Genomic DNA, 27,149 nt, shown 5'->3' on the forward strand with positions numbered 1-27,149 from the left:
TAAGGATGGCAAAGTGCAAGGCTGAAAAACCTAAGCTTGCACCTCGGATTGTTGAAGGCAAGGTCTACAAGTATAGGCTAGCTTTATTTTTGTCTTGGACTGTACTTGGGGTTTATTTTGTATTCTCTATTGGTTTTGGGGGCCATGGCCATTCGCAACTGCGGTTGCCATGACCCATTGACGGTCACGTGTGTAATGTACATTACTGATCACATGCCCTGTTTTGAGTTCCTATATATTTTGCAGGATGATGTAACACACGCATTTGTCTGTTATATACATTACTGGTCACGTGTTATGCATTTATTTATTTATTATTATTATTTTTTATGGTGAACTACTTTATTTCTTTTTTCGGTAGTTTGAGGAGCTAGATATAACATAATATGTACTTCTTCATAATATACTATACATATGTTCACATGTTATGCATTTGTCATTTCCACTATGTGGAACCTAGACAATTTTAACCAGTTCTAGTTTTCTTTGGGCGATGTACCAAAAAATATACTATACATATGTTCTCTAGTCTCTACCTCTTTTAAATAATATGTTACACTCGAAGACTTTATTTTCTCTATGATGAACTACGATGAATTGTACAATATTCCGTCAACTAATTATCCATCTCCCATAAATTTAAGGAGGGCTGAACCTGCAATCCTCCAAACAAAGAAACAATATTTTGCATCTCTTCGGTGATTAGCATAATCATAAGTGACGTGATATATTGCAAGAGCCTCATTGTAGACCTCATCTATCCCCCTTTTACACTCTTCAAATTCCGTAGCACCATACAATATCATCTTATAGTAGTGGCAATATATTTTTATGTTTGATGGTCCACAATATTTCTCATACCACATATCAAATATTTGTGAACACATGCTATGGGTATACCATGCTCCAAAAATATATCTTATAATAATTGATACATTCGAATTACGCTACATAATTATGCCGAGACCATATCTACATGTTGTCATGTCATTCCAAAATAATGTAGTAATGTTACAAGTTAAACTAAGTTATACATCCACCTACGTAAATTAATATTTCCATCACATATTATAGTGCCAAAACAATTACGCTGCAAAGCCATAGCATTTTTATGTAGCAAAGTAAATGGTCAATTACCATTTTCAACATATAATCATCTCACATTGCCACGGGTAACATAATCATCCCACATTGTGTCAGTGATATTTTTCCTAAATTGGCCCATTGCTCTCTTCGATGCACTTGACATTTCTAGTATATGCCTTTGGGTCGCTGAGCTTGTTGATGCTCCAGCATTGCCACTGCCTTCGCTATTGGTCGCACTAGCTTTGCCAACACTTTCCCCTATTGTTCCGAACAATTCATCACTCCGATTGTTCATACGTATGAAATTGTGTAGAGCACAATACACAATAACCACGTAATGCTGCCTAATTTGCTTGAAGTTTGGCATTAAATTCAAAATGGGGAAATGGGCCTTCAGCACTCTAAAAGACCGCTCAATAACCTTCTGCAAGGATGAGTGCCTGTAGTTGTACAACTCTTTCTTTGATGTTATCCGTCTACTGCTTGAGTGGAATTCCTACGCATGGTACCTAGTTGACTTGTGAGGGGGGGAGAAAACTAGTGCCAATTGGTAGACCTGATTCCACCAAGTAGTACGACCCTACACACACACACACACAACTAACCAGCACGTAATTAAGTTATTCATAAACATACTACTTAGACGTGGGGGATAAAATAACTTTAGTTAAAGTCACAGTAATGTATAGTACCTGTTGGTGGCCATGGGAATCTATGTTACACACACACAACACATTAGTTGTTATAAGGCTCTTGCGGTCCTTGTGTGCTTGAGTCGCATTTGTAGGAGGTCGGGCACTCATGTGCGTTCCATCAATTGCTCCTATACATCTCTACACATGAAAGTTTTTATTAATCTTAGCAAGCATATATCAAATATCATATTATTTTACTGTTATACGAAGTTAGTTAAGTAAGGGAATGTTTTGTATCTCAAACCATGACCAGTACTTGTTCACTTGAAGATGTTTGGGAAGGCCTATGACATTCTGATTAGGTTTAATTAAATGCTTCGTGTAGTAGTGGACAGCTCGCAATGCCTTACAAAAATGCCGACACACGGTTTTTGTTGAGTGTTGAAACCTGTCTGCAATAGGTCTAAAGCGGGTGTTGTGTCCAAGTATGTACAATAACTTGGCGACGGCCTGAGTGGCATTCACCTCACCATGTTCGTCCCTCAAGTAACCATGTTGAGCCAACTCATCCACTAAATGTAACAGTAATTCAGGTGTCATGCGGAACATCTCGTAACACTTAATTGGATTACCTTTAGTGACTTCATCCATATACGCCTTGCCAGTCAACGTACTTGTTTGCATTGGCTATTTATCATAATGCCACTGCATGTATGCAAACATCTCCCCGACTATAGGATTCACTAAATTAAACTCTGCTTCTTCTTCACGTTTGGACTTTGAATCGGTCTAGTCATCATCATTATCTTTACAGTCATTGCTAAAACTAACGTCGTTGAAGTATGCATCATTGAAGTCATACTCTTGGATCGCCCGCCACCAGTCATTTTTGGATGCCATAGGTGACCTACACATTAGCACAAACACAATATTCAGGTAGGTTATGTAAAGAGAGATATAAAAGTAAATATGTTATTCTTAACAGTCTACACCTCAGCCTGTAATCCAACAAAGTGATGAGACCATCAACATAGGAAATAGAAACCTATCAAATAGTCCTACTAATAACATCAACCATAGATTATAATTGTTATAAAAAATAATTAAAACAAGTACATCGCATAATATAAATGTATAATATAAACACCTAATTCAATAGTCAACATAATAAACGTATAAAAATCAACAAACCCAAAATCCAAATCTGTCACATAATATAACACAAACCATATAGACATCCCAAGTTCATAAATAACACAAACCCGAATATTATCCATACGAAAAAAAAATAGTGGAAAGTAAATAGAACAACTCGAATCCATAGTACATAAAAACCAAATACTTTAGACTTAATGCAATACTGCTATTCCTCAATTCTCCTCCGGGTTTAGAAAGTCCTCAATCCAAGACTTCCTCCTATGCTCCGGCATACACATAAACACTACCCTATTATCCTTTTGTTGCAAAACCTTTGACATCTTGATATAGGCCTTGTTACTTAGATCCGCATACGAATTCAGCACCTCTATTGGCTTGCCAAGTGAACAAGGATCATCACCTACGGCGGATTGAGCGAATTGGTTGGATGAATCGCTAGACCTACCGAGTTTATCACTGAATCTATCCTTCGTCATTGCGGTGTACTCTTTTAGGGCTACAGTCATTTCACTTACCCTATCCCCTTTCTTTGAGACCTTCTTACCCTTGCCACTTGCATCTTGCATAGGATGTTTTCACGCATGTTGGGTTACCTCCTCAACCTTATCATCCTCCACAGTTTGTGGGAAACTCTCAAAGTTAGGGGTGTAACAGTCATCGTCCAGATGGGTGGGTGCACTTGAATTGGCATTGGCATTGGCAAGCTCTTCCTCTAGGGCATGCTCCTCGTCACTATTCAGGGGAGGAGTGTTTCAGGAGATCTGCAGGTTCCCAATAGCAGTACTAGGGCAAACAACTGCTGCAATGATGGGTAGTCTGGGCATCCCTGTTTCCTTAAGTTAGCTGCACCACAATTGCCCTGCAATGCCCTTGGAAACATTAGCAGACTAAACGCAGCAATTCATATATTACCAACTTGGAGGCAAATTGCATAAATAAATAATTGCAATAAGTTATATAATTAATAAACAACAGTAAACATACCGCAATCACATTCTGCCACACCTCGTTAGGACAAGTCACTGTTTGGGTCTGCTCGTCCCACCCCAACCTTGTGTGTCTTAGTAACTGGCTTCACTTGCGTTGTTTGAGTCGGAGTCTATTGTGCTTTTGTTGAACTTGCTTAGAGAGAAAGTCTTTCCTGATCCTTTGGTTAAGCTCAGCTGTAATTGATGCCCACGTAGGACCCTTGAACACACTGTTTGGCATGTTACCCTTAAGTTGTTCCTCCAACATGATCTCAATAAAAATATATTCTACATGGGGAGGCCATTTTTTCTCATTCGTCTCTTGTGATTCATGTGCCATCTATTTGAAATATCTCACATGGTAAGCTCATCATAGATAATAAATAAATGAATTGATTAATAGGACTATAGGATTCATGTGCCACGTAGGTAGGTTTAAGGGGTCCAAAAAATGAAAAATATTCCACAGTTAAATCAACACGGATAAGAAAAAGAATGAACGGAATGTAAGAAACAGTGGTAATATATAAGAAACAGTGGTAATATATAGATCCTTCATCGAGGTTTACCACATATACAATGTGATCAGATATACAAAAGATGGAAGATCGAAGCAATGAGTTAGTAAACTGAATAAGTGGTCACAAATTCAACTAGGTTAGTACATGGTAACCCATAAGAAAATACGCTACTGAACATAGTGGGAACAAAATATGTCAGCAGTATATCAAAAGGGACATGCAATAAATTGCTTCGACTACGCATCCGCCTCTTACTGAGGCGGGTCATCAGACAATCGGTTTAGAGAGGCCATGGGGGAAACGTTGGGCCAAAGAGATCTGGTATGGACCCCCATTGCTTTGCGATAATTTGTATGAATACGCTTCCATCTCCTAGGTACCCGTCTCACAGTAAAGGCCTTCCCCATGCGGCCATTAAGATTGTCTGTGATCTCCTCCCACACTAGCGCATTGGCATGATAAGGACGCGAATTCACACAAACATAGTGTCCAAGTACGGAGTCACACAACACATCCTCGCAATTGGCATCCCATGTTATCAACTCCGCAGCCATCTTAAAGAACAACACACACATCTCATATACAATCACATCACGATCATATCATCCTCTATTAACATGAGCTTGATTTATATAGAAACTGAATGCAGAAGCTAAAGATAGCAACCAAAAACTATTTTAAATATGACAAATGAATTACAGAAGATTCAAATTTCTAAGAGGAAAGGAAATAAATTAAATGTCTAACTTTCAAGTCTTCTAATTTTTCAAACAAAGCTAATTTGATTTGATTGCCTCAAAGTTGCTTCCCTTAACCAGGGGAAGTACTAGATATACAAGACTAGAGAGGTGTCCCCTATATCATCTAAAGGTGTATGGTTTTTGTCCTCCATTTTAGCTTACTCTTGTACAAAATTTATAGGTGGACCCCCCGATATTCACATAGTTCCTGTTACTATTTATAGTCCTAATTGTCATAATTTGGGATATCTTATATTATTATTGGTCCTTGATCGATTGGTTGGATGCAAATTTGGGTGTATAGAAAATGGTGAATGCGGATGTGGGTGTTTTCTATGGTACACCAAAACTTTACTATCTCATATTGGAGAAAAAAATGGAGAGGAAAATTTGTTAGAAATTTAAGTAGCCGTTTTTCATCCCTTATCAATTTGTCTTCTCAATCTTCTATTTAAAATTTAAGGATTAAGTTTGAAATAAAATTAAATGAATAAGCCTGAACTTACTAAAGTTAGACATCTCAAAAGACCAACAAAACACTATCAACTTTTTTTTATATTAGCCTTCACCTCCTCATAACCTATTAGGCCAAAAATAAAAATCAAAAGATGTATATATAACTAATAGAGAGGAAAGCCAAGTTAGAAAAGAAGCTTTAGCTACCTTGTTTTGGTGGTAGGATACGAGCAGATGCTAAGAAAGAGCAAAATAGAAAAGGAAAGATGATAGGGACATGAACATTTTGTGGCTTCATTGTTTCACACTTTCACCAAAAGTGTTTCTGTGTAGGTGTAAGGAAGGGTAGTAATGCTTGGGCTATAAATAAGATGAAAAATGCCAGTATGCTGCAATTCTGTCACGTGGAGGACCCAAGCATGGCAGTTACAAACAAGTGAAACAACTTTCGAAAACAGTTGGTGGGTCCTATCCCTTTCATGTCCTAAGAGGTCTTTTGATCACAATTTTTTTTTGCCACAACTTTAATGTAGCAGCCGGTAACATTAATTCATTATTATTTTTTTAATATTCACAGCTTGCTTCGTGCCAAAATTACGACAAAAACACGGTGCTAGATTTTCTTATCTTATACTCATTTTTTAATAAAGAGCATCATCATATCATGGTGCTAGATTTTCTTTACTATTTATAATTTTCTACATCAGAATTGTGTAAGAGTTATGACAAAATTAAAAAGTTTAATGGTGCTAAAATTTTTCATCTTATACTCATTTGTTAATAAAGAGCATCATCATATCATTTCATGGTTTATACCGTGGTATACAAATCCAAGAGAGATCAACGGAGAGGAATGAAGTAGGTGCATATGTGTGCTTGTCATTGTCAATTTGTCATGGTGGTCCAAATCCAATGAATGCAAAAAAACAATATACAAAAGAAGAATGTGAACTAATGAAACTCACAATATCAATAAGACAAAAGAGAACTACCATTCCGCATCACCAACAAACAAGTTCCCTCCTAAATTGATCAAACATTAACAGACACATCATAAATAGGACTCACTGATTGATCAATAATGATAAATACATTAACCCTTACTTCTCAAATTATTAAAATATACCTGAAATTATCACTATAACTGCAATCAGCAATAAGCAACAAAATAAGTCCTTGCTATTAATCACTCAAATTTAAACATAAACCACAATCTTCACCCATTGATCACTTGGCTAGCAAATGCATAATTTCATAAAAACAAGTAGCAAACAGAGCACCGATTAGCTTATAAGTTCACATATCAAAGAAAAACATTGATCATAGCATGACTTACAAGACAAATTTACCGATATCATTAATCAAACTTATCAGTAAAACATAAAATTTTTATGCAAATTTTCCAAAGCTCAGTTCTTAAAAGTTCAAACCCTGATCAACATTGCATGCAACAAACAGAACACAAAAGCCCCCCATGCACACTGTTCAAAAACAAAAGAAAAACATACGACCCCTAACAAAACTAGAAACCATTATCGTAAAAAAGAAATACCATGATCACAAAAATGAAAAGAACCAACCTCATAACTTCTTATCAAACAGAACATAATAAACAAATTTTGAATTAACAAAAAAGAGTGTGCCAGCAAAAAAATAAAACGATACTTAAAATATGCCAAACTGATGAAAGCATTAAAACATTGTGCCAGGCAATATGACAAATTGTAAACTTTATATGCAAAAAAAGGAAAGAGCTTTTCATACCACCTAAACACTACAAAATATTTTACTTAATTGAGATATATCATTGCTGAACAAGTGGAGTAGAGGCAAGTTTCAATTATTCCAGAAAAGTCGAAGCATTTATCACACATTTCTTACACTGTGAAGACCTTGGTTCCATAAATTATTTGAAAAAAAAAAACCATAACCACGAGAATCCAGTAGATCAAATCAGATGCTTTACCCAAACATCAAACAAAGAAAAAAAAGAAAAATAGAGAAGCACAGGTTCACCATGGGTTGAAAACCCATACTTTATTTTGTCAATAAATCAAATCAGATGCTTACCCAAACATCAAACAAAGAAAAAAAGAGCAGAGAAGCAAACTTTCATCACCACGGGTTGATACAGTTAAATTAGATGCGAAAACCCAAACATCAAACAAAGAAAAAAAAGCAGAGAAGCAAACTTCTTATCACCAATCTTTGATTCAATGTAAAAGATGCGAAATACCTTGCTATTACTAACAAATCAGATATATAAATAACTCAAATGTAAAGAATACCTTCAGATTTCTGTGGAAAAAGTTGAGAAAGAGGTTAGTGGTTGGCGCATGAAGCACTGCATTACCGAGACACAACGGCGCAGGTTGGCTGAGCCCGGATCGGTGAAATAATGTGTGAGGAGGTGAGGGCAGTGAGAGCTTCTTTTAGCTTGTGGTGGTACCGAAAAACGCTAAAGAGAGAAGTTTGAGACGAGAGAGCTTTGCTTTACTGAAGAGAGAAGTCCGAGATGAGAGAGCTGAAGAGAGCCGTTGAAGAGAGCATTAAAAGGAGCGCTTCACGTGAATTGTTCTGACTATGGGACTAGGTATGTATTGTTATTTACGGAAATGCCATTGAGTTATGAGTTATGGAAACTGAAAACAGCTAAACTATGTTTTCAGTTTCCATAACTCATCACTCAAAAATCAGAGAATTGAGTGATGGAAACAGAATGATAGTGGTGCCAAACGGACTTTTAGCTATGGGTCCCACCATTTTTTAGTTATGAGTTATGGAAACAGAGATATGAGTTATGGAAATTGATGAATCAAACACCCCCTAAGTATTTCACACATATACCCGCACTATAAAACTTAAATTGTAGAACATAATTTTGTCATATAATATAGCATAGGCGTAAATGCACTTTTAGTCCTTACATTTCGCATCTTTTCCATTTTGGTTTCTACATTTTCATTTCATTACTTTTAGTCCCTAAATCAATTAACGCATTCCATTTTGGTCCCTACTATTACTCACTTAACAGAAATTACCTATGTGGCAAATGGAATACACAGTTTGCACTCATAAGAGCATGCTCATCAGGTGTGCCAAATGCCAAATATTTGGCATTTGGCACACCAAACATCAAAAAACCCTTCTCATGAGGTGTTCTATATCCTATAAATTTTGACACGTGAACAGTACCGTTCTATTTTTGGAAAGATATGGACAGATGTGCTATAAAAAAAATTACTTTTTTATTCCATTTCTCTCTCTTCATTTATGACTCTTTCTTCTCTCTCTTTCTTTTTCTTCTTTCTTTCTCCGCCTCACTTCATCTTCTCAGATCTCACCTCTCTTCCTTTTTTTTTATCTTCTTCTTCTTCTTTCTTTCTCTAGAACCTCCACCTCTCCCTTTTTCTTGCTTTTTTTCTTTGTTGTCACTTTCTCTGCGCCTTCTTTATCTTTTTTTTTTCCCTGTCACTCTCCCTCTCTGCCTTTTTTTTTTTCCCTCCGCCTAGGCCGTTGCCATTGAGATCGGTCATCACTGTGGAGTTTGGCCTCGTCGTGGAGTTCAACCTCGTCAATGAGGCCGTCGCCATGGAGATCACTGATTCTGATCTCCCTCTTTTTTTTTTTTTTTTTTTTTTTTTTTTTTTCGGTTGTGGATTCCATGTGATTGTGATTATGGGTGAATTGGTTCTTTTTCAAGCTCTTTTTTTGGGGATAGTTTTGTGTTGATTTTGGGGATTTTTTTAAAAGTAGTACTGGGTGGCGGCTGGTGGATTTTTGTTGGTGGTGGCAGGTTTTACCTGTGGGTGGTGGTGGCGGGCTGTGCTTGGGTATGGTGGTGGCGAACTGTGCTGTGTATGGTGGGATTTTGTTGAAGGTTTTGAATTTTTTTTCTCTCTTTTGATGAGGTTTTTGGATTTGAAATTTGTTGGAGGATCGGTGATTGTGGTTGTAGTTTGTGGCGATGGTTGTAGTGGTGGTTCTTGGTTGGTGGTGACTGTCGGGGTTGTGTGTTTGTATATTATTAGGTTTTGAGTAAATATATTATTTTAATTTGTTGTATATATTATTTTAATGTTTAGAATGAAATAATAGAATATCTGATAAATGATGTATTGTAAAATGATGTGGTAAAATATTAAAGTAGGCTTTTGGTGTGTTAAAATGACATTTTTTATGAGAGAGCTGATGAGAATGCTATAATGCTTACATGGCTATTAAAATAATAATAAAAAATTTTAATTTTGCATTTAAGTAATGCCACATCAGCATTTTAATATTAAAAAAAGCCACATCATTAAAAAAAATTAATTTATTAATTTTAACTTAATAAAAAAATTAAAAACAAATTATTTAAAAAGAAATTAAATTAATTAAATTAAAACTCTGATCTAAACATGAACAAAACATCCAGATCTTCCCATCAAAAAAAAAAATCTAGATCTTTCTCTCTCGGTTTCTCAAAAAAACCCAAATAAAATCTGAAATATGAATTTTGAAAAGAAAAATTTTAATATCAAGATCACAATTTCTTTACTTTTCTACGAACCAAACACATCAAAAATGTTTACGGAGAAATCTGTAACAATCTGTAAGTAACCAAAGTACCATACAAATCTTCAGAAGCAATTTGCAAGTTCGTATCACGGCCCTTGCATTGCTGGTTCCAGCATCGCCCTCTACACAGAATAAATCACATTTTCAAGCCAAATCTCTAGCCATAAACCACATTTTTGAGTCGTAAGCCAAATTTTTTTTTGCACAAACACACTATATAACAAAAACAGAGGGCTTAAGCTTCAGACTCAAAACAAAACCCTCATAACATCTAGGCCATTGAAGGCCAAACTTCACTAAAATTCACCAATACAAAAACCCGTTAATTTAAAGGCCCCATTATCAAAGGCAAGACACACAGATTATAAAACAAGATCATAATTTTTGTTTATAGTTATGAAAAGAGTAACCATTATCACTTTCATGGCTGGGAAGAGTACCTTTAGCAGATGGCTCATCTTGAGGTTTCATGGCAGGGAAGAGAATAACCTCCTGTTACCAAATAGCATATGTTGAGAGCCCATTGAGAACAGAGAGTGTACACATATATGTATAAATGAGACAAATGCAAACAGGCACAGACATGAGAGAGAGAGAGAGAGAGAGAGAGAGAGAGAAGAGAAGAGAACCTTAATGTTTTGTGAATCAGTTAACAACATTGTTAGCCGATCAATTCCCAATCCCCAACCACCTGTTGGAGGCAACCCATACTCAAGAGCCATACAGAAGGTTTCATCCAAAGCCATTGCTTCATCATCACCAGATTGCCGATCCTGCATGCAGACCACATATCATTCAGAAAAGTTCCAGAGGAATTTATTTAAGGATAAATCCATTGCACACTTAAAAACTGATGCGTGAACCTTGAGCTGCTCAGCAAATTGCTGGCGTTGTACCACAGGGTCATTCAATTCAGTGTATGCATTGCAGAGCTGAGCGGTTACAGAAAAATTAAGTCAGAATCATGAATTATAAAGCTGAAAATTAAATGAAACATAGAATGAAAAAGAAAACAAGATATCCTGAAAAGCATACTTCATGCTTGTTAATAAATAACTCAAAACGCTCGGTTAGGCCTTTCTTCGTTCTATGCCACTTTGCCAAAGGACTCATTAACTCAGGGTGGTTAATGATGAAAGCAGGATCTGTACAAGTCTCTTCCAAGAAGTGTCCTACAAGCTGCAGTAACAGAAATATATATATATATATATATATAACCAATTCTCATAAATTGTCTGAGCATGCAAGCAAGAATAGTCTACCTCAACACTAATGATGAAACAATTTAAATCTAAAATATTACATAAAAGAATTCAGTTGAAACATTCTACTAGACCTTGCTGGTTCACAACCCACCAAGCAAACAATAGAACTAAAAGGTAAGGAACAAAATCAGATCAAGTCAGAAAACATCATTGTCAGAACAAAAGAAACTATACACTTTTTCCAATGCAGAATTACTTAATTATTGTAAAATATTGGGGACCCCATCATATTGTTCTTTTAATGGCATTTCCAATCAACCACTTTTCACTGTTCCCAACCTCCAATTATCTCTCCCACTGATAAATGCTACAATTTCTACTTTATCCAACTGCTACAGCTTATCAGTGTAAGCAATCTTATTGAACCATTACTCCAAATAGCAGAGAGCCATCTAAGGAAAAACCAGTATTCCAGCAAGAGCTATCCAATCCATTGCTTTTCCTCCACAACACGCACCCCCCCCCCCCCTCTCTCACAAATAAAAAACCTAAGCCCTTGCTCATACGGTACCTGGCCTCTCATTCACCTCCTTAAGCATAAAGCTCAGAACCTTCATGACAGATATTGTATCTACTTAGTACATAACACAGGATCACAATGCCAGTAACTACCTAATTTATGTTCAATAAAGTAATAAAAAAAATTAAAAAAAAAAAGGAAAAAGCAGAGAACTGACTTTGTCCAACAAACGCGCTGTTGTTTCAGGAGGGGCACATTTGATCTCATACTTTGTGCATGCATCTTTCAAATATTTGTTGGCCTCATCACTGGAAAAGTCCTTGGGAATATTGAGGTTCGCCATCTTCTCTAATTCTTCTATCATGTCAATCCTTCTGCCAGAGTTAAAACAACCAATTTCATAGATTTTCATATTCATGTTAATGTTATACAATTTGTGAGAGATACTATATCGATGACAAACCTGAAAGGTGGAGTGAAGTCAATCTCAATCGGATCCTCATCCAGCCCATTTGCATGATATTTAATTTTATATCCACCTGTAAGTTCCTTTACCATCCCTGTTACACATTACTGTGTCAGGAAAAATCCAAGTATTTTGGAGGATAAAAATATCTTCACTACCCAAGTGGAATGAAGCAGTTGTTTGCAACATGATCCAAATGACCCTTACCACTCAACATTGTCTCGGTGAGTTCCATCAAGTCATTGTAGTCAGCATAAGCCATATAGAACTCACAGGTGGTGAACTCAGGATTATGTGTCAAATCGATGCCCTCATTTCTGAACTGCTTTCCAATCTCATAAACACGGCCAAATTCACCAACAAGAAGCTGCTTCAGAGAGAGCTCAGGCGCAATGCGCATGAATAGATTCGTGTTCAGGTCATTGTGATGGGTCACAAATGGACGGGCAGCTGCTCCACCAGCAATCGTATTCATCATTGGTGTTTCAACCTGACAGTGAAAAGAACATTGAAGGTAATGAAAAGAAAGTAAAGTCAAGTGCCATATGTAGAAACCACCTGAATGAATTGAATAAATAAAAAATCAAGACAAACAACTAACCTCCCAGAAATCACGATTGTCAAGAAAGCGCTCAATATATTTAATGATCCTAGTTCTTGTCTTAAAAATTTGTCGAACCTCCATATTCAACATCAAATCTAAATAGCGTTGTCGATAACGAGTTTCCTAGCATTAAAGACAATAAAATAAAACACCAGAAGAGGAGAAGTGAAAACACAGTCCAAACTGAAAGAAAATAAAATAAATGGACCCATCTCACTTTTATTTGCATCAGGAAAAAATAATCCAATTCATCATGTTCAAATCACCCCCCACAACATCAATAGCAACCAATAAGACGTAGATTAAAGGAATCATTTAATTAAAAAAAAGGATCAAAGTGTTCCCAATTCAAAAGATGAACCTAACATTTATATGGATCACAAGGGCAGACTTATGACTACAATCTCCAAAATTTCTTGTGGACAATGACGGGAGTATAGTGGCGCATTTGAATTAACTAACTGGGTTTATAAATAAAACATAGCATCTGTGCTGCAACAAAATCTTCTCGTAGTATGATTCACTTGTGCATAGTTCAACCATAAACCTACCCAAACTGATGTGAAACAAGATATCAACCATTATTGTCTGAAAGTTTTGTCGCATATTTTTGTATTTTTATTCAATTTAGTTTTTTTTTATTAGTTTCTTATATTTAAGTTTTTTTTATAAAGTAATAATATTATATAAATCATAAAAAATGAATCACTCAAGTATACAGGAAGTATACTAGGGTAAACTATCATTTACAAAAGTTACATAAATCTAATAAATCAACAATAGAAAATAAAGAAAGGTTCCTCATGGCTGATAACCAATCCAATAAAGTTCTGAAAAAGAACAACTTTAGATCAGGCATAGAACTTTCAGTGTCTTCAAAACTCCTGCTATTCTTTTCCCTCCAAAAGCAACCCATCAGGCAATGGGGGATAACTATCCAAATATGACTATTCTGATGATTACCAAACTGCCCTTGCCAGCAGGCTAAAAGCTCAACAACTCTCCAAACAAACCCAATATCATGGACCATAAGTCTGAAGCAATAGAGCAATGTAGCAAAAGGTGATCAACAGATTCACCATTGCATTTGCACATATAACACCAATCTGTAATCCTTACCTTCCTCGACCTTAAGTTGTCAATTGTCAAGATTTAACCCAAAGCAACAGTCCATACAAAAAAGGCTACTCTCATCAGGGCCTTTGATCTCCAAATGATTTCCCAAGGGAAAGAATAATGGTACTTGAAGGGGCACCTAGAAGTTGGTAATAAGTACCAATCTTGAAGCCACTTCTCTTGCCTGGTATCCATGAAGGTCGTCAAAGACTCCAACACAAAAGTGTTGCATGCAGTTTTCTAGCCATCCACTCATGGTGAATGCAGGGCCTACAACCCAAGGACTACCAAAAAAGGTTCAGTGGTCTAGGGAGCTTTTATTTCTATCCTTAAGTAATTTTTAGGATTTTGTTTGTCAAAATTAGGTCCTGAAAGGAAACTGGGGTTCAGAATCAATTTTAAGATGGAACTATTAGCGGTTTTAGTTTTATTGAGCTTATAAATAGGCTGTGAATAGTACATGTGAAACAAGAACTCACTTTCTTCAATAAAATATTTTGGATAGCTATCTATTATTCTGATGTCTTCCATAGTTTCCCCCTTTCAATTCAAGGACTTGCCACTTCTACCACATCACAAACCCAAGATAGAAATTAGGGCCCGTTTGGTAATGTTATTATAGTAACGTTGTTTGTATTTTTTAAAAATACGTGTGCGTGAAAAAGTGTGAAAATACGTGTAATGTTTTTTAAACAATGAAAACTGTTGTTGAAAATAAACTGTTGTTGAAAATACACTATCGAAGAGCTCCTAAAGGACTAGAAATGTCATTCACAATTAGCATAGAAAGTAAAATGTGTAACTGTATTCCGGGTTAATGGTCTAAAAATGCATTGTGAAGAGCTTATTCTCTCTCTTCCTGCTCCTAGTTATATTCCAACCCAAATCTGCAACCATCCAAAAGCATGTGAATGAAACTAGCAAATTTCTTTACTAAGCCATCTAGGATTAAATGACCCATACTGGTGGGCAGAAAAGCTTAGGTCCTTAGCCCATTATTAAGTAGGATGACAACCGCCCATCACACAAACTTGTGAAGAGAAAATGTTTGCATTAAAGGGTAAGAAACTAGAAAAATATTAGTGAAAGGTGGGAAGGTTTTTCTAAGCATTTGTCTTTTGTGGTGGGGGATGGTTCTAGTATTCTTCTTTGGCATGATAAGTGGACAGCGGATAATTCTCTTAAAACTCTTTATCCTCAGTTATTTGTGTTCAGCCAACAAGAAAGCTTGTATTTCTGAAGTGTTAAGTCCTCCAGTTGGTGATGATGATAGAGTATGGAGTTCAAGATTTTATAGGAAATTTAATGATTGGGAGTTAGCAGCTTCCTATTCCCTTCTTCACTTCATTCAAACTCGGGTTCCTAAGGGTGGAGGTAGTGAAAGACTTTGTTGGCATCTCAATGGAAGTGGGAAGTTTGACGTTCCGTCTTTTTATCATAAGATTCGAAATGTAACTCTTTCTACTTTCCCTTGGAAAGGCATTTGGAAAGTAAAGGTTCCTAAAGGGGTAGCATTCTTTATGTGGACAACTGCTCATGGCCAAATCCTAACTTTGGATAATCTAATACTCCATGGTCGCACTTTGGCATATCGTTGTTGTAATGAGGAATCTGTGGATCACCTACTGATTTCTTGTCCAGTTGCTCATTCTTTGTGGATGTATATGCTTCGGTTGTTTGGGATTGATTGGGTCATGCGTTTCGCTGCAGACTTATTGTTTTGTTGGTATCATTGGCTTTTGTTTTGTTGATATCATTGGCTTGGGAAACATAATTCTAATATTTGGAATCTGGTTCCGGGCTGTTTAATGTGGAATCTCTGTTCTTTTGAGGATACTGGGAAATCATTGGCTTAGTTGTTAGATTTATGCCAACGAACCCTCTTTGATTGGTCTCGATGTTGGGGTCTCTCGGATTGTTCTACACTAATGGATTTTCTTTTGTCTCTTAGAATAGCTTAGTGTCTATTTGTTTCTTTTTCCTCTTTTTTCTCTTAGTTCACTGTCGTGAACCTTGTGTATTTTTCATGCTATTCATTTTTCAATAATATTTTTTCTTACCTATCAAAAATAAAAGAAACTAGAAAAATATTCCTCAGCAATACAGGTCATGTAAGTCTCCTAGCTACTTGAATTCAAAATAATGCAACACCACAACTATGTAGAAAAGGATAATTTCTAATAAAAGAAAAAAAATCAAAACCAAAAAAGCACTAAGCGGAATAATTCAAAACATAATCAGCTTTTAGAAATTGTGTAACGAGAGCTTTGTTACAAAACTCCAGCCCCTTTAAGATAGTATGAGCCCCAGGATATAAGCTTCAAATTACTTTCAAAGAAATGGTTTGCAAGATTCAGTTTATTAAGCCTAAAGAAACCTTGTTCAAAGAATCACATTTACCCAAAAAATTAATTCATTTACCATTCAGGTTCAAGCGAAAGGGAACAGAAACTATTTCCGGCTGACAATTAAACTGATGTATTTCTCTGAATGGGTCCTTATAATACAAAGAAATAAATTATATAAAATAAAAACAACCAAAGATTACCACACAAGTATTCCGAACATATTATCACAAGCCCAAAAATGAATGTTTGCAATTCATTTTCACTGAACTTCAGGATATTAATCAGTACCAGATCATATGTACTTAAATTTTTATTTTGGGTGTGCTAAAGAATATAGTTTAAAACAGTGCAATAGGAATTCAGTGGAATTTTAGGATATTAATCAATACCTGGTCTTTCAAAATATATGTTTCAGGATTCCTGGCACGTCCTGGGACCCAAGCCTCCTCTTCCTGCAACAATAAGAAAGTAATGAAGTCAGGATGAGACTGTAACCAGCATTAAATCATTCAGGGAGAAACCATGTTCACCTTCAAATTGGCATTGTTAGACACAGAACCAGCCTTAGGCTTTTGCCTTGGTATCATACGGAGACAAGGGGTTAAGACTATAAACGATCTTGGAAAAATACTTAGCTCCCCCCTTTTAGTTTTCCCTGAATTGAAAGAAAATGTGTTAAATTACCGATTCTCCTAGAAACTAAAGCGATTAAAAAATGGTGAATTTAACTTGAACATAATTCTAAACACTCCCTCTCACGCATGGGCCCAGCCTTCCCCTTAATAAGTGGAGCCCAACATGTGTGATTTTTCACATATTAAATGGGAGGTAGAGTGAATTTAAATTACAAATTCTCCCAAAAGTTTAAGCTGCTAAGAAATGGTGAATTTAATCATTTGACCATAATTCTAACAAAATGTAAGTCAACCAGGAAGTTTATAATTTAAAGAAACAATGACTCAAAAACCTACAACTCAACTTTGAAATTCAAAAAAAAAATAAATTATGCCTCTAGCTCAAATGACACCCCCTTCCCTCGTAAGAGCAAGGTTGGGAGTGAATTTGTGAGTTCAAGACCCACTAAATCTGTATGTAATTATGAGAAAAAAAAATGTACATCTATATCACAAGACTGGACCCATTTCTAGAATGTTTCAACAATCATGCGGCATACTGATAAAAAAAAGAAAACCAATTATGCAGCATAGAAAACTAAAACAGTTCACCATAGGGAAAAAGACCAAAATGAAGCACCTATTTAAGGGAATTTTCAAGCGGTCTCTTTTAAATTTTTATTTTGAAGCTCTACCTACACTCTCCATAATTTTTTCCTTATGCCACAAAATTTTTAATTCATCATCAAACATCAAATGTGAGAGAGAGAGAGAGAGAGAGAGAGAGAGAAACCAAATTAAGTAATTAAACTGATAGTGATTTCTTCTGTAAACTCAACAGTGTCAACACAGTAAGGAGCAACTATATATATATATATAAGTCAAAAGGTGTTAGTAACTACCCAATTGTAGTAACATCACAAACCTGGAAACCCCTCGACACCAACAATATCACCACGCTTCACAGTTGAATGGAACCTAGAAAATTCTTCCGCATTCAAATTTGACTTGCTGCATCATGGAAACGAAGAATCTCTCAATCATTAAATTTGGTATCCATGCAGCAAAACTTAAAGGTGGTGCAATTTAGGGGGGACACCCAACCAGGGAGTGGGGGGGGGGGGGGGGGGTGATTGTCCATGAAACTAATTCATATCTGAACTAAAATTTCCCAAATAGTACCAAGTGGAAAGTCTCATTCATACATATTCATCATCTTGTTTATATAGGTCCTTTAAATTTTTTTTTTTTAAAGCACAGTTGAGAAAACTAGGCAGTGGTACAGAAAGATGCGATAAAGTAAAATGACCTACATCATTCTTTTTTCCAATCTACCTAAGCTTTCAACATACAACTAATCAGGCCTCACAAACACGAAATTAGCAATTATTTCAATAAAAAAAAAAAAACAAAGTTTCTCTTACAAGGAACTTGGGCAAAACATTGACATTCAACTAATTGATGAATCACTACCCAAAAATATTAACTTTTTAAGATAAGAAATTTGACATGAAATGCTGATAACAAGAAAATCCAAATTCCCAAACTAATCACTTATTCCACTATAGAAGATAACAGAGAGAGCAATTTGTGTCCATTCAAAGAAAGAGTCCAAAAGCAAAAACAAAGGCTCTTCTACTAATATGGAAAGATGCCAATGAGCTGCATCTCAAGGCCCACATGGTTGTATGAATAACTTACCCAAAAAAAAAAAAAAACTAATAGAAAGATAATTTGTCAAAGACATTGCGTACCTAAAGAAATAACAATACTAAAATCATAAGGAAAAATCAAATATGAATAAGGGAAAAGAAAAGATACAGTGATAAGATACCTAGCATCGGCCATAACTTGGACTTTAGCATCACAACCATGTAAATCATAAAAGAATAGCTTTGAAGAAGATGAACGTTTGCTCATGATACGCCCTTGCATAGGAAAGAAAATTAAAAAAAAAATTACCAAAACAAACATTATAAATACCAACCAAATAAATAAAAGCCCTAATTTCAATACCAGCCAAATTTACAGTAACATCCTCAAGATGCTCCCCATTGCCTATGTTTTTATACTGCTCTACATATTCAGGGATAGACGTTGTAATATGGAATTTGTGAGGATATGGCTCTTCACCAGCTGCCCTCAGAGAGGCAACATGTTTCAGTCTATTTTCGTAGTATTGCTGGAGGAAAAACAAATGAGGAAGATTAAAAGCAGGAGATTGAGGTTATAATCATTAATCAAGAGCTTTGTGGAAAAGATCCAGGAAAAGAATGCCAACTATTGCAGGACAAGAATGGACTTTATACCGTTGGATCCATATCTTCATCGTCAGCTGCTGCAGATTTATTGCTGCGGGAATCTGCCATAGAAGCAGCCTGGAACATAAACACAAGTTTATTCTTAATAAGATTTCAAAACAAGGTGGTAAGGTACCTTAGAGATAACAGCCAATAACACATCATACTCCATCATGTTCAAACTCCACAACATGATGATCAATGTAGATTCATTCATATAGTAACATCAATACATTCCATGGTACCAAAATTTAAAATTGTCTATATTAAAACGAGTAATCCAAGAAATCAGCACCTACAATTACTTCAGGATGTCTCAGTTGTAAATACCAAGAGATGTTAGTTGAGCTACAAGGCTCTTGGCAGAAAAAAGAAGTCAAATATATGAAAAAACAACACTAATTACTATTTTAAATACTCCAGGTTTGTCCTGACTAATTAAGACATGGCCACCTTGCATATGAAAATTTTTCATAATAAAAATTATTAGAGGTGGATTGTTTTTTAAGCCAATATATGAGATGAACATGTAGCCAATGAATCATAATAATTTGTAGCTCATTCTAATACTACAAGATATTCTTTTTCTCAAAATTTACAAGGGAACAATAACATCCCAACTCTTAAGTTCTATTTCATTGGCCTAAATTATAATAAGGTTAGATTAGAATAGGAAAATATATAGATATTTCACTATATAGTCAGCAAGAACGGAAGAGAACAAAGAATAAATAGAACTGCAGAAAATTAAATTCTTTCTTTGATCGAGATTTTCATGATCGAGATATGGAGGCAGGCAGCTTATTCTTTCTTTGATCATATTTATTCCAAGATGCCGAGGGGAGGGGGGTGATAGGATGACATGGCAATTAAATACAAGTGGTAATTTCGATGTTCACTCCTAATATAATGCTACTAGTCTGAATGTCAAGTACCTGTTTTGCCTTCTCCTCCTCTTTGCGCCGCCTTTCTTCTTCCTTTTGCTTATTCTTCAATTCCTTCTTGAGTGCACTGTAAAAATTCCCCAAAATACAAAGGAATTCAAAACTCAAAACTGGTTTGATTTCTTCATTTATTGGTGGGGTAATTTATAAGCTTCAGAAAGCTATATTCATATCCTACATAGTAATAGTATTCTACTTGCACTATATTTTGAAAAAAAAAATGCACTTTTTTTGTTTTTTGCTATATGCAAAAGTTGTTAAGAAAAATATTTTTTGGAAAAGATTAATGTGGTATTGTGAGTGTATTTTATGTCCATGTATGCATCACACACAAACGGCACACATCCAAGATGGAAACAAAGACCCCAAGTCATTCTTTTTCCTCTGTTTTTCCATTAAAAACATATTTCCGAAACTTACTTTTTGCTGAGAGTTTCCCCAGCAGCAGGGGAGCCTGTCACCGACCCCAAGTCCTCCATTTTTAATAAGACCTAGACCAATCGGAAATCTGCATCACAATCCCATAAACCACAAGTATAAGACATCATAACAGAAGTATTAAAATAAAAAACAATAACCTTCTCTTCTTCCAGGTTTCTTGGCAACCAAACAAATATGAAAACCCTTAAAAGAATGAATTTATATATACTGTGGGGTTGCACCTGTTTGTACGGATTTTTTTTCCAAAATACCCTTATTTTCTTAAGTTTAAGTAGAGACAAAATTAAAGAATAATTTAGTAAAATTATATATTTTAACTCCCACTAAAACCCTAGGGCCTAGGTCTAAGTAGAGACAAAATTAAACGATAATTTGGTAATACTATGTCTTTTAACTCCCACTAAAATCCTAGGTTTAAATAGAGACAAAATTAAAGGATAATTTGATAAAACTATATGTTTTAACTCTCACTAAAATATTGCCAACAAAATAGGATTACTTTTTTTTTTTTGATAAATTGGACCACTCTCGGGGTTTAATGTTTTCAATTTTTTTTAATAGAATTTGTTTTCCTTACTCCATGATCTCACTTTTTTTCCCCCCCAAATATCTTCTTATTTATTTTGAATTTAAAGGAAAAAAAAAACTCCTAATAAAATAATTTAAGGACAAATACGTAAAAAAAATGTAAAACAGAAAGACAATCCAAGGAATATCATATAAAACAGAATTCATAAAATAAAAAATAAAACTGAAGGGATCAATAGAATCATTATTTCCAACAAATCCTAAGTGGCAAGTCGCTACTAGTTGATAGTTGGGGCAAAAAAGTAATCTTAGCATTAATTTGAAATTTGAATCAATAACAACTAATCATATATGATTTATTGTAAAAATATTATAAAAATGTCGTAGACATAGCACATCTCTTAATAATATTTATAACCCTTAACGCTCTAAATATTGACTAATGGTTTTTGGCTCTAAAACAAAATCGATTACCAACAAATTAATCCCCTGGTTATTAGAATCTAAATAAGTATTGTAAAATAAAAAAAATCTAGGAGAAAGCACGTAAACAAGCCAACCAAGCAAACAACAAATCGATAGTAAAAAATATTATGAAAAGAACAAGAAACGAAATTTAGAGTAAATTAAATAACCAATTTTTGGGATTTATAGGTAAACAATGAATATTAAACTGTCTTTGGAAAATAATAGAACAAAATTGTAAATTAAGTGTACCTTCTGATTCTCTGTGGAGGACAAAATGGTTGAGGAGCTCAGATCGCTATCGCCTAATTGGAGCGCTTGTATTTGTAAGTTTTTGTTTTTGTTCGTGAACTCTTGTAGCTAGGTTAAATTAATGGGAAAATATATATAAACAATGTTTACTTGGAGCCGCTAGCTGGGATTTCCTAATCCTAGATTAATTAGGATTGGGATTTCCTAATCCTAACTTAATTAGAACTGGGATTAAGGTTTCCTATTACTAATTGAAGTCGTATTGGAATTGGGACTTAACCGACTCAACGTTGTAATATAAAACCCAACCCCAACCAAAACTACTCCTCCCTCCAAAGCTAAGCTGATTCCATAGTATTTAGCTGGAAGAGCTTGTTTTTCTCTTACTGCCAATGCAGCTGGAAGTGCTTGGTTTAACAATTTTAGCTTTTGCCCATACAGCTAGTAGACTGTAACAGTTCCATATCTCTCATGGTTTCACTAATTTTCCCACCAGGAAAAGGGTTTTGTAAGGGGGTCTGTTAACATATCAGGTGGTTGATATTCGGCGAAAATGGCCATAAAATCCTAACTATATAGTTAGTAGACCCGGTTCCCAAACATTATCATTTACTAGCATCTTGAGTCTCAAAGACTCGATTTTGGGCCTCAAAATCAAGACTTTGAGGCTCGGTTTTTGTGTTCTGATGTGGCCAAATTCCACGTGGAACTCGAGTTTTAGAAACTCGAGTTCCACGTGAACACACCACGTGGAAATTGGCCACTTGGATCTCGAGTCTCAGAGACTCGGTTTGCTAAAAGTGAATCCGAGTCTCAGAAACTCAATTTTCAAATGTAGTCTGCCTCATGTCTGGGTCCCACAATTGCAGCTGGTTTTGTCTGGTCTGGGTCTCTCGGGATTTAGCAGAACCTTTGCACATGCTCTCTCACTCATTGTAGGCTTTCTCAACTCTCATACACATTCAGCAGCAGTAGCTTCCTCTCTCACTCATTTTCATTCCAACTTCACAGCAGTAGCTTCCTCTCTCACTATCTGTCTCTCTCTTTCACTTTCATACAAAACTCACCCCCATTACAAACTTCAAATCAAACTCACTCTCCATATTTTCACATCCTCATGTTAGGTAAGATTTCTCAATCTCTCTAGTTGTTAGTGTTATATATATATATATATATATATATATATATATTGTTAGGTTTTTTTTATGGGTATGTATATCATGACTAATTCTTTTGTTTGGTTTGATATTGTTCTTTATATTTTTGATAGAGTGATTTGAAGGTTTGTAATGGGGTGAGTTGTGTGTTTAGTTTTTTTTGTTTGAGTATGATTAATGATTTTTTATTTTTTTATTTTGGAAACAAATGATAATGATTGAGTGTGTTTGTATGTGAATATGCAAATGTGGGGTTTGTAACAAGTTATATTTGCTAGGATTTTATATTTGCTAGTGTATATATTTGCTAGGATTTTATAAAAAGTACAAAAATATATTTAAGTATATATTTGTATTGTTAGGCTTTTATCATGACTATTTTTGCAAGTTAGTGTATATATTTGCTAGGATTTTATACAAAGTAAAAAAATATTGTAGATATATATTTGTATTGTTAGGCTTTTATCATGACTATTTTTGCAAGTTAATGTATATATTTGCTAGGATTTTATAAAAAGTAAAAAATATTGTAGATATATATATATATATATATATATATTTGTATTGTTAGGCTTTTATCATGACTATTTTTCTTGTTGTTTGGTTTGATATTTTTATTTATATTAGTTAGAGCTGAGTTGAAATTTTGTAATGGGGGTGAGTTTTGTCTTTAGCTTTTTTATTTGTTTGAGTACGAAATGATAACGATTGAGTGTGTTTGTACGTGATGTGGGGTGAGTATATGCAATTGTGGGGTGAGAAGTTGTAATTTTTGTACTTTGAGTAGATAGAAAAGGTTTTGTAATTGATGTTAAATGAAAGAGATAAAATATGTCCCTAACATATTATACTTGACTCTCTAATAGGTTCACAACCTCTAAAGAATATTGATATAAATGTATACTACGGTGGACCCCTTGACAATCATGGAGAGATTGACGGATTCCTATTTAGAGGGCTGGGTATCCAATGCTACTACATGATGATACGTCGTAAGTTGAAGACATTGAATGATTTGAAGTTGAAAATAATGGACGAATTGAATTTGACATTTGCTTGGTTTGACATCAAGATTATTTATCGTTACCCACAAGAAGTCCTTCATAAACGGATAAATTATGGGTATATGGCGATCAAAGAAGACAAACATGTAAAGATGATGTTTAATAGGATCCAGAAAATGCCCCAAGTAAATGCTGCTGAGTTGTACATAAGTTCGGAGCCGCTTGCGGAAGTTGATATTGAGGTGGTGCAACAAACAACTACATCTTTACAATTTACAGCCCTAGATGATGGATGCACTGCAATGGGAGGGTATACAATGGGAGGTTATATGCTGCCATTTCAAGATCTTGTTGTCAATACTGGTGAAACCCTCCATTCTCAAAAGACACATTTAGAGGAGGAAGACGAAGATAAAAACGAAGATCATGCTACAAATAATGGTAAAAATATTGATGATGTGGATGAGTACGAAGGGAGGATTGAGCGAGGTGACTTTGAGAACGATGGGGATGTCCATGAAGTCGTTCCCAATTATGAAGAGGAAAATATGGAGTTCCATGATGAAGGTGATGCAGATGATGATATTGGCGTACAACGTGATACAAATACGATCACTGGCTACACACCTCCTACCGACTCATTCTATGCAAATACTTGGGAAAATATGGTTGATCCTTCACCTTTATTAGTACCATTTGTTTCTACTTGGCAAGATGGGATGCATTTTTCTAAAGGGTTGACTTTGTAAATAAATCGGCGGTGTAGCGTGCATTGATAATATATACAGCAAATGATAATACAAATTTTATAATCTGGAAAAACTAAATTGTGTGCCGCATGCGTTGACGACAACTGCAAGTGGTATGTTGGGGCATTCATGAAGGCTAAACTTAATGGTCTATGGGTGGTCACGTCTTATGTGGGTCTACACACTTGTATACCCTTTGGCCTGCAAAGAGACGGTAAAATGATAGATTCTAATTTTGTTGCCTCAGAAATTGTGGGAAAATTGCAACAAAATCACACTGCTCATATTGATGAGTTCTGGGAGATCATACGTACTAAGTATAATCATGAGCTTTCTTACTATAAAGTATGAGACGCAAAACAAAAGGTAATTGCTAAGATATTTGGGGATTGGGAGGAGTCTTACCAAAGGTTGCGAAAGTTGTTGTTGGCATACTTGGATCAGGATTCGGGTACCCGGTACAACTATCACACCATACCTAGGCCAAACGAAGGTATTGCGTTATTGCGCTATGTATATAGGGCATTCGCTCCATGCATTGCTGCATTCCAATATTGCAGGCCAGTGATCAGTATTGATGGGACTCATTTGTATGGTAAATACAAAGGGGTGTTGATGATTGCAATGGCAACCGATGCTAACCAAAAGGTTTTGCCTCTCGCCTTTGCTGTTGTGGACAAGGAGTCAGGGCCTAGTTAGGGGTGGTTTTTAGAGTGTCTCAGGACTTCGATAGAGCATGTCATACCTGACAATGACATTTGCATTATTTCTGACTGATATAAAGGTATCAAATGCGTCATTCGAGAGTGGCCTAGAGGTCGGGACGGAAGAGAACAAGTATTTCACCGATATTGCTTTCGACATGTTGCTAGCAACTTCAACACAAAATTTGAGGACCCGACTCTAAAGGCATTGGCCTTGAAAGTTGGATATGCGACTTATGAAGCGAAATTTGAGTCCATAATGCAAACTATTAAGGAGGCCGAGATTAATTTATTGAGGGGTGTAGACCTACTGATTGCCACATCCTACGCTATATGCCATACACATATCTAATGAGTGAGGATGTTGAGAAATGGACCCAGTCACATGATGGTGGAAGACGTTAAGGGGCAATGACAGCCAATATCTTTGAGTGTTTTAATGGGGTACTTAAAGGTGCCCGCGGTTTGCCCATTGCTGCAATGGTTGAGTTTACTTGGTCCAAACTTGTTGTATATTTCTACGATTGACATAAACAAATTACTTCTGATCTTCTCGAGGTAAGGTGTGGAGTGATTATGCAATGGAGATCTATAACAAAAATGAGCAGAAAATCACAGGACACACTCTGAGGAATTTTAATCATGAAATTGGTGTATATCAAGAGGTTACCTCGTACAACGACCATAGAGGTGGAGGGGGAAACCATACTCATGAAGTGCACGAATTTGATTAAACATGTGGTTGTGGAAAGTGGCAAAACTTGAAGATCCCTTGTTCACATGCAATTAAAGTTCTTCAAGGTCTGCACTTCGATGCGACTAGCTATATTGACCCATGTTACAATTTGAACAACACCATTCAGACATATTCACATCATTTTGTGGTGCCAAAATCAAAGTCATTGTGGAGGGACATTCGCAGACCACGGTGGGTGCCTGACCCACAGCTATTGCGGGCCAAAGGTCGTCCTGTGAAGTTAAGATTAAGGAATGAAATGGATGGGGTACGGTGAGAATGGGGAAGCCGGAGGGAAGATCCGGACTTGAGGGAGATTCAACCAAGGCAGCGATGCGGAGTGTGTTATCAAGAGGGGCATAGCCACAGAAGCTGTCCCAATTCCCGTGGGGCTTCAACAAGTGGTAGTGCTACAAACTAGGCAAGTGCTATCACTGTTTTTATATAATATGCTTGGAATTTCATTTGGTTTTTGTTCTTCACATTTGGAAACTAACAACCGTATTTTAATGTTTGTCAGGCGAGCGGAGACTGGATTTTGGAATGGCATTGTACATGGGACTTGTGGTTATCTTCGGTATGGACAAGTGCTAGGCGACTATGTAAACTATGTTGTATCAGTATGACAAGTTCTAGGTGACTATGTAGAGTATGTTGTATCAGTATGGATAAGTGTTAGACGACTATGTAGACTATGTTGTATTGACTTAGTTGTTATTTTGTTTATTGCTAAATGTTGTTGTAATTGAACATTTGCTATCCATTGTACTCATTACATTAGTTGCGTTGTGCAACTTTTGCCTGAAATGCCAGCAATGATATGACATTGGCATTAGTAGCTACTACTTTGGCAACTTCAACCATAGGGGCCT

At 35.8% G+C, this 27,149-nt stretch overlaps 2 protein-coding genes across 4 annotated transcripts; both read right to left on the bottom strand.

Moving 5' to 3' along the window:
* Positions 1-971: 971 nt before the first annotated feature.
* LOC115994310 lies at positions 972-8,060 on the bottom strand. The gene is made up of 4 exons (XM_031118401.1): positions 7,853-8,060; positions 2,019-2,628; positions 1,779-1,919; positions 972-1,666 (listed from the first exon to the last, which is right to left on the bottom strand). The coding sequence occupies exons 2-4, from the start codon at positions 2,403-2,405 to the stop codon at positions 1,583-1,585; spliced, it is 612 nt and encodes a 203-aa protein (XP_030974261.1). The 5' UTR covers positions 2,406-2,628; positions 7,853-8,060; the 3' UTR covers positions 972-1,582.
* A 1,982-nt stretch (positions 8,061-10,042) lies between these two features.
* Positions 10,043-22,114, bottom strand: LOC115995215 (lysine--tRNA ligase-like). Of its 3 annotated transcripts, none has more exons than XM_031119688.1 (18): positions 21,928-22,114; positions 20,662-20,749; positions 20,233-20,308; positions 19,307-19,375; positions 19,014-19,179; positions 18,832-18,925; positions 17,923-18,008; positions 16,938-17,038; positions 16,773-16,832; positions 12,917-13,042; positions 12,523-12,805; positions 12,313-12,409; positions 12,067-12,223; positions 11,160-11,303; positions 10,988-11,056; positions 10,754-10,897; positions 10,565-10,616; positions 10,043-10,246 (listed from the first exon to the last, which is right to left on the bottom strand). In XM_031119688.1, the coding sequence occupies exons 2-18, from the start codon at positions 20,718-20,720 to the stop codon at positions 10,125-10,127; spliced, it is 1,905 nt and encodes a 634-aa protein (XP_030975548.1). In that variant the 5' UTR covers positions 20,721-20,749; positions 21,928-22,114; the 3' UTR covers positions 10,043-10,124. The 3 variants fall into 3 exon arrangements, with proteins under 3 accessions (XP_030975548.1, XP_030975546.1, XP_030975547.1); XM_031119686.1 differs by having other exon boundaries at positions 16,773-16,835; positions 16,914-17,038; XM_031119687.1 differs by lacking the exon at positions 21,928-22,114 and adding an exon at positions 20,820-20,836 and having other exon boundaries at positions 16,773-16,835; positions 16,914-17,038; positions 20,662-20,732.
* Between the last annotated feature and the right edge of the window lie 5,035 nt (positions 22,115-27,149).

Source organism: Quercus lobata, chromosome 6 (assembly GCF_001633185.2).
Source record: "Quercus lobata isolate SW786 chromosome 6, ValleyOak3.0 Primary Assembly, whole genome shotgun sequence".
Classification (NCBI taxonomy): Eukaryota; Viridiplantae; Streptophyta; class Magnoliopsida; order Fagales; family Fagaceae; genus Quercus; species Quercus lobata.